This window comes from Hylobates moloch, unplaced genomic scaffold (assembly GCF_009828535.3).
Source record: "Hylobates moloch isolate HMO894 unplaced genomic scaffold, HMol_V3 SCAFFOLD_5, whole genome shotgun sequence".
NCBI lineage: Eukaryota > Metazoa > Chordata > Mammalia > Primates > Hylobatidae > Hylobates > Hylobates moloch.
Genome location: NW_026652280.1, coordinates 16,699,781 through 16,715,227, shown reverse-complemented (window position 1 = coordinate 16,715,227; position 15,447 = coordinate 16,699,781). Strand labels below are relative to the sequence as shown.

The 15,447-nt window shown below is 39.2% G+C and overlaps 1 protein-coding gene across 1 annotated transcript in view; it reads left to right on the top strand.

Moving 5' to 3' along the window:
- The window catches only part of PHLPP1 (PH domain and leucine rich repeat protein phosphatase 1), a 261,580-nt gene that overhangs the window by 182,641 nt on the left and 63,492 nt on the right, over window positions 1-15,447 (top strand). Inside the window, 3 exon segments of the mRNA XM_032152107.2 lie at window positions 6,842-7,044; window positions 9,411-9,471; window positions 13,019-13,114. Of these exon segments, the coding sequence (XP_032007998.1) occupies window positions 6,842-7,044; window positions 9,411-9,471; window positions 13,019-13,114 (360 nt within the window).

Below are 15,447 nucleotides of genomic sequence, written 5' to 3'. Positions count from 1 at the left end.
GGTGGGAAGTAGGTTATTACCCAAGGCAAACAGGCTGGGTAGTTGAATGTGGGCCTGTTTTTCTATTTCTGACTAGAGGGAAGAATTATGATTAGTAGTAGGGTTTGCTATTACTGGAAACTTTCTCACTGATGCATGTCTTGAAGGTCTTTGTTTTGCAAATTGGAACCCAGTTGAGTGAGAGAGCTGTTTTTTTGTTTTGTTTTTTGTTGTTGTTGGTTTTTGTTTTTTTGTTGTTCTTGTTTTTTTTGTTTTGTTTTTTTTTTTTTTTTTTTGAGTCGAAGTCTCACTCTGTTGCCCAGGCTAGAGTGTGGTGGCCTGATCTCGGCTTACTGCAAGCTCTGCCTCGCAGGTTCACGCCATTCTCCTGCCTCAACCTCCCAAGTAGCTGGGACTACAGGCACCCACCGCCATGCCTGGCTAATTTTTTTTGTATTTTTAGTAGAGATGGGGTTTCACCATGTTAGCCAGGATGGTCTCGATCTCCTGACCTCGTGATCCGCCCACCTCAGCCTTCCAAAGTGCTGGGATTACAGGCATGAGCCACCGTGCCCGTCCTGTTTTTTGTTTGTTTGTTTGTTTGTTTTTAAAGAGATAGGGCCTTGCTCTCTTGCCTGGCCTGGAGTGTAATGATGTGCTCAGAGCTCACTGCAGCCTCAAACTCCTGGGCTCAGGTGATCTTCCTGCCTCAGCCTCCCAAGTACTCAGGCATATTCAGTTTCGTCAGTGTAGAGGAGCATCACCTTTTGCTTCCCTTTCTTCTCCATTCATATGGTTAAGCCTAGGAAACCTATACATTCCCATCCCGTAAAGAATTGCTTGGCTTCACCTTTCCTCGGAATAAAGGAATCAGACCTGTCTCTCCTAGGGAAGTATTAGCAATTTGCAGATATAAAATTCTGAATTTGGAGGTAAAAGTGGTTATAATTTATCTGATTTTTGAGAATTTCTTGGAATGTGACAAGATAAGGAACTCTAAACACTTTGTTAACTTGCTTTCTAAATTGTTAACATTATTTGCCTCTGAGTTCCTTGTATTTAGAAAACCCTCATATTCCAGAATTTAAGCCCTATTTTATTCATCCACCAGTGGTAGAACTTCATTAGAGCCAAGGACAATGGCTTGCGCTGACCTCAGGTAACAAGAATGAGATGATTTCTGAGTTACCTGGTACATGTAGGGAGACATCATTTTTCTTGATCTGAATTAGCTTACACATAAGATCAATCTAAAATGTCTAGAAGTAATAAATCTTAGTGAGAGCTTTATAAATTCTTCAGATTCATAGTTCTAACTTGAGTTTTTAGATGACATCACCTGCAGGATATTTAAATACCAGAATAGACATTAGACACTCTGTAAATGTTGCGTGACCATGAGTAACTGCTTCCTTCCTGGCCCCTGAGCTGAGGAGGGAAAAATCAGATCAGGTTTGTTCTAATTCTGCCTTAATACTTTATTTGTTGTTTATTGTTTTTATTTTTGCTTCTGTTTTCAGAGATAGAGTATCTCTTTGTCGCCCAGGCTGGAGTGCAGTGGCATGATCTCAGCTCACTGCAACCTCCACCTCCCGGGTTCAAGAGATTCTCCTCCCTCAACCTCCTGAGTAGCTGGGATTACAGGTGCCTGCCACCACACCTGGCTAGTTTTTGTATTTTTAGTAAAGACAGGGTTTCACCATGTTGGCCAGACTGGTCTTGAACTCCTGACCTCAAGTGATCCACCTGCCTCGACCTCTCAAAGTGCCGGGATTACAGACATGAGCCACCACACCCAGCCTAATTCTGCCTTAATACTTAAAATCAAAGCTAGTGGAGTAATTTAAGGAGAGTCTTGCTTAGTTTCTCTAAGTAAAGGGCTACTTTTATTCAGTTTTTTTCCCTTTAAATGGAAGTGGTACATCAGATTGATTATTTTTTTCTTTGCATTGATGTTCTTTGAGTTTGATATTATTTCTTCTGTGGCGTCATTAATAATTCCTCCTCCCCTCTCCTCTTTCTCCTCTTTGTACAAAGTGTGGCTGTTACTTCTTGGTCACTTCTCTTTCTATCCGTGTTTTCTGCCTTGGTGGTTGCATATACTCTCAGGCTTCATTTTCACCTTTCATCTTGATGTTAATCATTCCCCAGTCTTTCCCTATTCCTTCTTTGACTTCTTGAGACCAGTTCCACTTAAGCTGCCAGCTGGGTAACTTCTTGGTTTTCCCTATTGACACATTTAACCAAATACACGTAAAACAGAGTTCATTGTCTTTCTTACTCAACCAGTTCTTTCTCATGGATTTCTTTTTTTGCTGATAGCAACACCATCTCATTGGTTTTCCAGACACACAACTCTTGGCTGATTCTGTCAGCTCTTCTTTTACATGAGTTTCTCTCTTTCATCCCTTCCTTTTCTTCTCACTGTGACTGCTGTCTTCTAGCTGAGCCATTTGCTTCCATTGTGCAGCCTCCCAAGCAAGCACAATTTTGCTCAGAGCCTGCGGTTCTCTAGTTCAAGGTATTCAAGCCCTCATATTTGGTTTCAGCCCACTGGTATGTGAGTCCCTTGAGGATGAGGCTCTATCTCTGAGCTGCTCATGTGTGGGCCTCCAACCTGTGGTGGCAAGTTAACTATTTGCTACTTTTCCACAATGAGGTGTGTACAGAAGTTGAGACTAATATTTTAGTAACATATAATGATTTGACATTGCCACAATATCCAGCTGCATTACGAGTTGATTCTTGTTGTACAGGGAATCAACTAGTTTATTTTATTTTATTTATTATTATTATTTTTTGAGACGGAATTTCTTGTTGCCCAGACTGGAGTGCAGTGGTGTGATCTCGGCTCACTGCAACCTCCGCTTCCCAGATTTAAGCGATTTTCCTGCCTCAGCCTCCCAAGTAGCTGGGATTACAGGCGCCCATCACCATGACCGGCTAATTTTTTGTGTTTTTAGTAGAGACAGGGTTTCACCATGTTGGCCAGGCTGGTCTCGACCTCAAGTGATCCACCTGCTTCGGCCTCCCAAAGTGCTGGGATTACAGCCATGAGCCACCGCGCCTGGCCTCAACTAATTTAGATGTTGTCAAACTTGCACAGTGAGTTGCCTGTGATGTGAGCTGTGTATGGGTTGTGTACTATACATTAGTCTGTCGTGAATTACAACTTTAGAAAATAGGTCTCCTTCACCATAGATAATTTAAGCACTGTTTTTATTTATCCTTCAACCCCAGTCCTTAGTAGGTTCAGTCCCTGGTTAATTGCCTCACCCACCTTTGTAGCACAGACCCTCGCATCCCCTGCACTCCTGTAGAAGCTATTCAGGCAGGCACAAAACTTGCCCTGTGCTCTTGTTTGATGCAGAGGCTGTTCCATTGCTTCCTCACACCTGCTTTTCTTCTCCCATGTACACCTGTTCCATTCTGCCTACTCTTGGGAATCAGATGAGTTGCTTCCTTTTCCATAGCCTCTTTTTAAAAAAACTATTCTTTACATTTTATACATCATTCATGGCACTTATCACATACCTGTAGTTCCTGTATTTTATAAAACATATTTGACTCTCCTTACTTAATTGGAAAATCTGTTGAAAAACACCTTGTTTTATCCATCTCTTACTGCAACAAAGCCATAGGTCATCATCATTGTCACCATCACCATAGCCCTTCACAGGCTGGAGTGCAGTGGCACAAGCGCAGCTCATTAGAGCCTTGATCTCCTGGACTTAAGTGATCCCCCTACCTCAGCCTCCTGTGTAGCTGGGATGACAAGTACACACTACCACACTTGGCTAATTTTTAAATTTTTTGGAGAGTTGGGGCCTCAGTTTGTTGCCTAGGCTGGCTCAAACTCCTGGGCTCAAGCTGTTCTCCTGCCTCAGCCTCCCCAAGTGCTGAGAATTACAGACATGAGTCACCACGCCTGGCCAGAAGGGAATTTTCATCATATTTTGCCTCTTAAAAAGTTTGTCTGGGCCAGGTGCAGTGGCTCCTGCCTGTAATCTCAGCACTTTGGGAGGCCGAGGCGGGTGGATCACCTGAGGTCAAGAGTTCAAGACCACCTGGCCAACATGGCAAAACCCCGCCTCTGCTAAAAATGCAAAAATTAGCTGGCCGTGGTGGCATGTGCCTGTAGTCCCAACTACTCGGGAGGCTAAGGCAGGAAACTTGTTTGAACCCGGGAGGTGGAGGTTGCAGTGGGCCAAGATCGTGCCACTGCACTCCAGCCTGGGTGACAGAGCGAGACTTTGCCTTAAAATAATAAATAAATAAATAAATAAAAAGTTTGTCCTAGTTACATCATGGTGACTGTGGTCAACAATATATTGTATTTGTTTGTATTCTTGTTTTTTTCTTTTCTTTTTTTTTTTTTTTTGAGACAGGGTCTCACTTTGTTACCCAAGCTGGAATGCAGTGGTGCAATCACAGTTCGCTGCAGCCTCAAACTCCTGGGTTTGAGTGATCTTCCTGCCTCAGCCTCTCAAATAGCTGGGAGTATAGGCATGTGCCACCATGGCTGGCTAATTTTTTATTTTTTGTAGAGATGGGGTCTTGCTCTCTTGCCCAGTCTGGTCTCAAATGAACCTTCTACTTCAGCCTCCCAAAGTGGTAGGATTACAGAGTTTGAGCTACCACACCCTGCCATAATATATTGTATTCTTGAACAATGCTAGGAGAGTGGATGTAAAGTATTTTCACCACAAAAGTAATAACTATGTGAGGTAGTGCACGTGAACTAACTAGAATTAGTCATTTCACAGTATACATATATTTCAAAAGTCATGCTGTACACAATAAATATGTACAGTTTTATCTGTCAAATAAACAAATAATAAAACGGTTTATCCTAAGTAGCTGAATTACTGAGTGAACCTGAAAACTTGGTATTTCAGTCATGGTGAGAGTTAACAACTTAAGCCAAATGTTAACTTTCTTTTTCGTTACATTAACTTTGCTTTTGTTACAGATTTTTTTGTCTCGTTATTAAATCAACGCTTATTATTTTAGTATTAATACAATTTCATTGTATTCAATGAAATTGTGTGTCGGTCTTTCAAGTGAAGATGATAAAGCCATTATGAAGGTTATTCGAAGTGTAGATTGGGAAGAAGATGGGACATTTGTTCCGTTCCTGCAGTCTGTTGTACTCAAGATGAGATGTTTTTTCTTTTTTATTCTGTTTACACATTCTAGTAATCTAGTGAGCATTTGGAAATAGGCAGATTGCTGGGTCAAGGCCAGTTTTTAAATCTTACAGCCTGGAATAAAAAAAGAGAAGGAGCCAAAAAAACATCCTCTTAGAGCCATTGGAAAAGGCCATATGCTGTGCTTGTGTGTTGACAAATCCCAGCTCTTTGCTGGAACTCATCCTTGTGTTTCAGTGGCTTTAGGATATTATTCTTAATTCATTTTCCTTAAGTTTATTTTATTTTTTTAAAGGACAGAAATTCACTACAGAGAAACTAGCTTTTTCCTGTACTCTAGACTTATATTAATACTCCTTTTTTCTTTTTCTTTTTTTTTTTTTTTTGAGACAGAGTCTTGCTCTGTCGCCCAGGCTACAGTGCAATGGCGTGATCTTGGCTCACCACAACCTCCGCCTCCTGGGTTTAAGCAATTCTCCTGCCTCAGCTTCCTGAGTAGTTGGGATTACAGGCGTGTACCACCATGCCCAGCTAAGTTTTTGTATTTTTTTTTTAGTAGAGACGGGGTTTCACCATGCTGGCCAGGCTGGTCTCAAACTCCTGACATCATGAACCGCCCACCTTGGCCTCCCAAAGTCCTGGGATTACAGGCGTGAGCCACTGCACCCATCCTATATTAATACTCTTCTAAACAAGTGCATCATCTCAGCACTTTACTGGCTTTGTAATGGAAAGTAGATGGTTTTTGTTGTTTGTTTTTAAAGGAGTTAGACATAGCCTAACAGACTGGAAATTGACATTTCCATCTATTTTTCTCCCTTTTGAAGCTAAATATGTCTTTGTTATTTTGCTTCCTAGTCCCCATTACTACTTATTTTCTGATAGTTCATCCACAGCAACTTCAGTCAGTTAGCTCACTAGTTCTTATGGCTAGAGATTCTGCCAGTTTTCTCCTGTGCCTTGCTTCATCACAGAGGTGTTGGTTCCCATTTTTGTCCAGCATTCTAAGATTTCTCAATGGATCCTAGATGCCAGATTTCAGTATTTTCTGCACTTCACTCTATCAAGCAGTATTTTATAGACAGAGATAGTTTTGGTGGTTCATCCTGGTCCTGAGCAATTGGGAGTCATGTGCTTGCATTCCCATCTCTGGTGCTCCCATTCAGTGTGCAACTCTTATTTGTTATGTGACTTCCATCCATTACTGTTTTTCCGCCTCACCCTTTAATTCCATGCTACCCATCCGCCTGTTCATGCATCCTCTCTCCTTCATTAAATATTCATTGTAGTTGTGATGTGCGTAACAGTTGTTCTGAGTTTTGTTTCTTATGTTCTTTTCGGTATGGTGTAGATAGTTTCACAGTTCCTTGGATGTCAGTTCCCAGTTCTTTGGAAGTCAATGCTTAAGTGGAATTTTTTTCCCTCTTGAAGTGAATTAAGGTAAAGTCAATGTGCTTATTCCTCTCCCAGCTGTAGTGGTATCACTTGTGTTTCAGAATATATTGTGAAAGTTAAAACCTCCTGGAATTGTAGCTAAAAATAGATACTCTGGCTAGTTAAGGAAGGCCGGATGCTGAGATTCCAAAAATCATGGAGAACTATATTACAGAGAGAATTGAGTTCTTTCTCGCTATTTCTCATATTAGGGTGTGCCCATTTACTTATAGCATTGCAGTTAATTATAATCTCTATTTATGTCCTTTGTCCTCAAGGTTGAACGTAATTAGGAAGGTGATAGCAGATGAAGTGGACTTTCTACAGCATGTTACTCAGCTTGACTTACGAGACAATAAGCTTGGTGATCTAGATGCCATGATTTTCAACAACATTGAAGTTTTACACTGTGAAAGGAATCAACTGGTCACATTAGACATCTGTGGCTATTTCCTAAAAGCACTCTATGCCTCTTCTAATGGTATGTATCATAGGCCACATCAAAGTTGCTCTTTTTTTTTTTTTTTTTTTTTTGAGACGGAGTCTTTCTCTGTCCCCCAGGCTGGAGTGCAGTGGCGCGATCTCGGCTCACCGCAACCTCCACCTCCTGGGTTCACGCCATTCTCCTGCCTCAGCCTCCCAAGTAGCTGGGACTACAGGCGCCCGCCAATGCGCGCGGCTAATTTTTTGTATTCTTAGTAGAGACGGGGTTTCACCGTGTTAGCCAGGATGGTCTCTATCTCCTGACCTCATGATCCGCCCGCCTCGGCCTCCCAAAGTGCTGGGATTACAGGCTTGAGCCACCGCGCCCGGCCCAAAGTTGCTCTTTTGGTTCCAGGAATTTACCCAGCATCATTATTTCTGCCTCTGATTGTTCTTTGCTCAAGTAGTTAGTAAAATAGCTCAAATTTTGCTAAAATAAAAGTCACAAAAGAAAAATGCTGACTTACTGTTCAAAGGAATCAAAAAGGAAAATTTTATTGTCCCTAATTTTTTTCTCGTATTGTGAGTTGGATAAGTTACTCCCACTTTTGATTTGATTTTTCTGCTTAAAGGAAAAGAGAAAAGTGAACTATTTCTTGGGCTATATTACTAAGATCTAGAGATCTTTACTACTTTATTACTAAATCTGGAACCTTTATTTAATACTGGAGAATGAAAGGAAATTTTATTTTGACTCCATTCAGGATCTCCAGTTTCATGTTTGACTAACAAAGAACTCACCTTAATATAAACCAGAATGTTAGCTGGGCGTGGTGGTGCATGCCTGTAGTCCCAGCTACTTGGGAATAGGAAGCTGAGGCAGGAGGATTGCTGGAGCCCAGGAGGTGGAGGCCGCAGTGGTCTGAGATCACACTACTGCACTCCAGCCTAGTTGACAGAGCGAGACCCTGTCTCAAAAAAAAAAAAAAAAAAAAAAAGATAATTAAAAAAAGATAAACCAGAATGATATACCCACAAGGACACCATAAAACAAGAGTCTTAATCATTTAATAATATTTCTTTCTAAGAATCTGAAAATCAGGGCAGTTCCAAAAAAGAAAAAGTAATATGGGCGTATGTTTGCTAAGATGAAGGTTTCCATTCCCTACAGTCAGTAAACTAAATGAAAACAAGTGTTCACTACTGCAAGTTGAATATATGTTTATCATGCACTTGTTTTATGCATAGCACAGCTCATGAGCTCTGAAAGATGAAGGATTTTTCAAATGTGATTACTGTTATCTCAGAAAAACAAGCCAAGCCTCAAATAGGTATATTTTATAGTGTAATCAGTTTGGCTAAGCACTGAAGGGTTATAGGATTTAGATAACCAGTGGGAATGAAGTAGGAAGAAAGAATCTGAATGTGGCTTGTTCAGCAGTTGGGAGAAGATAGGGAATTCTGAACCCATAGAAGTAATTAGGGGATGCATGCTTTTGTCAGATGGTCAAGCATTGGCCTTAGCATAGTAAGCGATAGAGAACCAGTAGAGACTCTGAAGTGGAGGAGACATGATGAAAGTGATGCTTTAAGGTGGTTAATGTGAAAATAGTGTGTTCAGAATGCATTTATAGGAGAAGGTTTGAGGGTAATCCACTACTCCACTAATCCAGGTTATTGTGATGGGCTTCATGTGGGTTAATGGGAACTTGTAGTCAAGATTACATACGTTGATTTGAGACTTACCTGCTCAGAGGTGATACCTGAAACCACAGAAGTAAGGTAACTGGAAGAGAGGAGACTGCTAGTACCAAAGGTCCACTTACAAGCCCCTCACACTTAGCTGGAGCCAGACTGGGCAACCAGATAGGAGCTGCACCTGTGAATTACTTGGTAATTGTTTAGAGAAGCAGAAGGACATTTTACAAACTACTCTGTCCAAGAAACACAGTTACAGGGGACAGTGGTGTCATATTTCATAAAGTGTTGAGGAAGTGTTTCAGATTTAAGTAAAATAAGTCATTTGTGACCCACTGGAGTGCTGTTTCAGTAAGGTGATGAGGGCAAAAAATAAGAAGCATTATTTGGTTTTATGGAAGGACCCTTGGGTTTTAAAAGGATGGTACTCATGTGGTTAATCTTTCAGATGTAATACAGCCTGCATAACAATAAGAGCAACAGTAAATGGATAGCAAAGAGGTAGGAAATTAGAATGCATGATGTATTTCAATCTCTGAAGAAGATCTTGTGATTAAAAGTTTTGTTTTACTTTCCTGCACTTTCAAAGTTAAACAAATGATGTATTGTACTTCCTAAACTAAACAAACAATAGAGAATAAAGCACAGTAATGATGTTCCACATACAAAAAGCGTCTCTATGTCATTTGGATAGTAATGTCTTTGTGGGTTTTTTTTTCTTCCTAGAACTTGTTCAACTTGATGTTTATCCAGTTCCAAATTATCTGTCCTACATGGATGTTTCAAGGTAAGAAGTCAAGTCTTAGAGCCCTCTAGAGTCTACTAGAAAATTATTTAGCAATTCTGTCTGAGCTTATGTACGAGTACTTTTTAATATTTTGAAGGTAAATGCTAAAAAATAAATGATTTTTACTTTATTCTCTAAAATTATATGTATTTGTTGATTAAAATACATTTGTAGTTCAAACCAGAGCATCAAAGTGTCAGTGTGCACACCAATTGGAACAACACATTTGGACTTGAAAGGTGAGTGAGTTGAGGGCTATATGGCTTAAAGCTCTAATAACTCTTCATTATATGAATCATATTTTTGTGTCTTTCCCTGAAGTAATTTTAATTTTATATTTTATTTTCAAAAATTTTTTTTCAAACTCTGCCAAGTCTTAGGATGATTTAATTTTGTAAGTGCTTTATTTCTTTTGATTTCTTTCTGCCCTTGTTTAGACATGTATCTCTTCACTAAGAATTCTTAGGAAATAGTGACAAAGCCTATCAAAATAGAAATTCTATACAACCTGCTTGGTTTTCTTAGCTCCTTTTTGAATATGCTAACCATTTTACCTTTTATGGTAATTTGCTTCTGCAGTGTATTATATTTATTGCAGTTACCACAAATATTATAGTGGACGTTTTCTTGAAGGCACAAAGGCTTGACCAGTGTCTACAGTATGTATTTATACCAAGTAAACTTAAAAATTTTTAACAATGAATTTTAAAATTGCAACTCATTTTGAAGGTAATTCCAAAGGAGATACACAAAAATGTTCTAAACATAGGGAGTTTGTGGCCCACTCAAGGTGACAACTGTTAACTCATTTCAGGGCTTAAATTCTGGTGTGTTAATTAACAGTCAGCATGCTTTTTAATCACAACTATTGTATGGTTTGTCTTGTACAGAATTTTGCGTTTTGTCTTGAGATTACACAGGCTTAGCTATTTTAATAATATATTCAATCATAATTATGCAAGATGTGTCAGTATTTAGCTATTGGGAAAATATTACAGTTAAATTTTTATTATAAATATATAATTATAAAATCATAAAACTCTGAGTAGTGCTTCATGCATTTCCTACTACCTATCAGACAATTTTATTTAACTTAAATCAGACATTACCTAATTAGTTTTCTTTCCCCACCCACTCCTCCCACCCCCCAGCAACCCCAAATGTTATTTTCACATTTTGAATAAGAGCACTATAGGAAGAGTATAGGAATGGGATTTGCGTACATGGGTGCATATAAATATCTTGAACAGTTCTTTTCTTTTCTTTTCTTTTCTTTTTTTTTTTTGAGATGGAGTCTCGCTCTGTTGCCCAGGCTGGAGTGCAGTGGTGCAATCTTGGCTCACTGCAACCTCTACTTCCTGGGTTCAAATGGTTCTCCTGCTCCAGCCTCCTGAGCAGCTGGGATTACAGGCACACACCACCATGCCTGGCTAATTTTCTTGTATTTTTGTAGAGATGGGGTTTCACCATGTTGGCCAGGCTGGCCTGGAACTCCTGACCTCAAGTGATCCACCCGCCTTGGCCTCCCAAAGGGCTGGGATTATAGGCATGAGCCACCATTCCCAGCCCAGATATATTTTCGAGAATTAGTCATAGAGTTAAACTACTTTTTAAAAACAGTGTAATCAGCAAATGGTAGCCGTTGAAACCCCTAAGTGAGACTGAATTGGAAACTCTTATGTCATGCTCGTCTCTGAATTCTGCCTCTTAAATGATATTCATCTTCCTGTGGCCACTCTCATGCCCAGAATCTTCACTGTAACACACTATCTCATCCACCTCCCATGCTGTCACCTATCACAGTGTTTACTAGGTCAGGTTCCTCCATACAAAGTTCTGAGTTATTTTATCACTTACAGAAGTTTTAATTTTTATATGTTGGGGTTGTTTTTACTAAGGAATACTTTCAATCCCCTATCCTGTTGAGATGTTTTAGATATTAACAATTAAAAAAAAATGAGCATGTCAATGTTCAGGGCTTCAAATCCAGAACTGTATGTGCCTATACAGACACTAAGCAGAAAATAATTCCTTCTATTTCTGTATTTTAATTGAGGAGTAGACATAACTGCAAAATTAACATAAATAGTGCATAATTCCACCACCCTAACATTAAAATTATTTTTCCTTTTGGTGTAATATCTTATAATTCTTATCCCAAGCATCATGTTTTCACAGAATTACTCATCTGTGTATAAAGAATTGTAGTCATAATGTACAGACTGTTTGAAATTCTTTGTACCTGATCATTTTATATATTTTAAAAAGAAAGTAAAAAGCTAACCAGTGTGACTAGGGACACATTCAAATAGAGTAGTTTATCTAAGTAATGATCAATTCATTTAATAGTTAAAGACACCATTAGTTTAGTTCTCTCTCTCTCTCTCTCTCTCTTTTTTTGGAGACAGAGTTTCGCTCTTGTTGCCCAGTCTGGAGTGCAATGGTGTGATCTTGGCTCACTGCAACCTTCACCTCCCAGGTTCAAACGATTCTTGTGCCTCAGCCTCCTGAGTAGCTGGGATTATAGGCATGTGCCACCACACCCGGCTAATTTTTGTATTTTTTTAGTAGAGACAGGGTTTCACCATGTTAGTCAGGCTTGTGTCAAACTCCTGACCTCTGGTGATCTGCGGCCTCAGCCTCTCAAAGTGCCAGGATTACAGGCATGAGCTACCACACCAGGCCTAGTTCTCTTTTTTATAGTAACTGTAATTACCATCTAGTGCAAAAGTAAATGTTTTTAAATAATTAATTCTGAGTCTTAACTGTCAGTGAACTTTTCACTGCCACCATTTTAAAACTGTTTCTCTCCCTTCCCATATATCCATGGCTGTGTTTACATGATGACAGCTGGAGTTGGGAAATATTGTAATATTAAGGGTGAAAATACAAATTTGAAAATAAAACTATGATATGCCATTGACTTTGTGTGTTTTCATGTTCAATATAACACATATTCTCCCTGAACTTGGCATAGGTCTATAGACCCTTTAGAAAAGTAAATTTGGAGCTAGACTGTTTTTTTAGACTTTTGAGATGATACAGACTATGTAACTATGTCCTTCCTTCTTTTTAAAAAATTTAACCTAAAGATAGGGTCTCGCGCTCTCGCCCAGGTTGGAGTGCAGTGATGAGATCATAGCTCACTTGTAAACCTCGAAATCCTCTACTCCAGCAGTCCTTCCACTGTACCCTTTTGAGTAGCTGGGACTATAGGTGCATGCCACCATGAGCAACTAATTTTTTATGTTTTGTAGAAATGGGGTCTCGCCATGTTGCCCAGGCTGATCTTGAACTCGGGCACAAGTGATCCTCCCATAGGCATGAGCCACTGTGCTCTGCCTCTTCCTTACTTTTTCTTTATTTCTTCTCCCTATCACAATTCATCTTGCTTCTAGAGAAAAGCGAATCCACATATTCTTTTGATTTATGCCCTCGATACTTTGGTATTTCATTTGAGGTTTTATTTATTCTTTGTAATTAATTTGAGTTTAGAACCACATTTGAGGACAAATTCAACCTATTACTTTTATGTTCTTGCATTTAGGAACCGCTTAGAAAATGTGCCTGAGTGGGTATGTGAAAGTCGAAAGCTAGAAGTTTTGGATATTGGCCATAATCAAATATGTGAACTTCCTGCCCGGTGAGTATTACAGATCAAATGAGAGGATCTCACAATAGATGAGCAATTTAAAAAATTGCTGATTCAGTCTTTAACTTGGTATCATAAGCCTAAAAGAGTTTGCTTTAAAAACTAATATGGTGTCTTTTACCCCATGTGGTGTCTTCAAGTTACAAACTTTCTTCATGCAGTGCAGTGAGGAGTAGAGTGAGGCTTTGACTCTCAGCTAGACTTTTCAAAACCATGCAGGCAGTGGTGCTTGGTGGAAATTTTTAAGTAAGCCAAAAACAATCTTTGAAGCAAACAATATGATTGGCCCACTTCTGGGATCTTAAGTCTTTCAGAATCTTCCACCTCTGTTCATTGACTAAACGTGTCTACTTTAACCATAAATACCTTTTGTTCTCCCTAGACTTTAACTTTGAGGGGGGAAAAAGATGGTTAGGTCATGAAACCTAGAAAGAGCAAACTAGATTCTCTTTTTCTTGTTGTGAAATTTGGGAGTAGAAAGTTCAAGAACTTCTCTTTCCTTCTCTCTCTTAAATATGTTCTTATTTTTATTTTATAGTTTTCACTTTAATGGCAAGATTTGCAAAACAGCCACGTGATGACTTCTATTGTCTGTAAATATAGACAGATATTTTCAAGTTGACTAATCATGGTCCCAAATATTAGTGGACTTTTAGTGACTAGCCATGCCATTAGTAACCAAGAGTCTATCCAGTGCTGTCCTGTAGAACTTTCTGTGATGATTTAAATGCTCTGTATCTGTGCTGGCCAGTATGGTATCCACTGGACATCTGTGGCTATTGAGCACTTGCAATGTGGCTAATGTGACTGAGGAACTGAATTCTGTGTATTCATTAATTCCAGTTAACAAATTCATATAGTTACTTGTGGCTGCCTCAACCCAGGTCTTATTATTTCCACCATTCTCAGCCAGTCACTGAACAGAGGAAGTCAGTTATTTTTAGCTATGTGTAGTCAAAAACATCAGTGAAAATATTATTGAAGTATGTCACCATTTTGGAGTAAACTTTTACTTTAGCGCACAATCTTTAAAGGTATGTGATCACCATTCCTGTTTCCTTACCCAGAAGATATACTTGCTTGGTAAGCCTAGTAAACATGTTAGAGTTGAGCTGTCCAGTATGGTAGCCCCCAGCCAGCCATTAGCCAAGTGACTGTTGAGCACCTGAAATGTGACTAGTCCTAATTGAGAAGTGCTATAAGTGTAAAATATACATGGAATATAAAATATTAATAATAGCATACATTAATTACATGTTAAGTTAGTATTTGGAGTATATTCTGGGTTAAATGAAATAGTACTCTGAGAGATCATTTACTTGTTCTTTTATTCTTTCTTTTAGTGTGGCTACTAGATAATTTAAAATTACCACTGTGTTAGAATGTAGCTCTTATTAAAGAAATCTGAGTTATATTTTCATCCCTGAAAAGCTCTGTTAATTTCATTATGTTCTGCAGCAATACATTTTACCTGTAAATATGATCCATTTGAAAGTGCTTTCTGCCCTAGAATATTATGTTGACTGAGCATTTAGGTGACCCATTGCAGCCATCCCATTAACAAGAGGGGGTGTGTGTGTGTGTGTGTGTGTGTGTGTGTGTGTGTGTGTGTGTCCATCCATCCATCCATCCATCCATGCATGACCCTTTTAGTAGAGGAACAGGAAAAATGAAAACAGTAGGGAAAAAAATAATTCGTTGAAAAAAATTTTTTACCTTATCTTTTCTTCTATTTTCTTTCTTTCTTTCTATTCTTTTTTTTTTTTTGAGACAGAGTCTCGCTCTGTTGCCCAGGCTGCAATGCAGTGGTGCGATCTTGGCTCACTGCAACCTCTGCCTCCCAGGTTCCAGCAATTCTCGTGCCTCAGCCTCCCGAGTAGCTAGGACTACAGGCACGCACCACCATGCCCGGCTAATTTTTGTATTTTTAGTAGAGATGGGGTTTCCCTATGTTGACCAGGCTGTTCTTGAACTCCTGACCTCAGGTGATCCACCTGCCTCGGCCTCCCAAAGTGCTGGGATTATAGCCATGAGCCACCACACCTAGCCTTTTCTATTTTCTCTGTTCTCTTTCCCCCTTCCACCCCTCAATCCCACAGATAGCAGATTGGCATCCAAGTTCTCTGTTTTGCTGAAGGCTACAAATATATATTTTATATATATTTTATATTTTTATATATTATACATTAACATATTATATGTTTATATTTTATATATATATATAAACAAACAAATGCAAGATAACTGACATTTTATCCAATTTTCCCCCCAAATTCGTTGATCTTTAATTTGTTCTGTATCAGAACAGGCTTTTTGAGAATCTA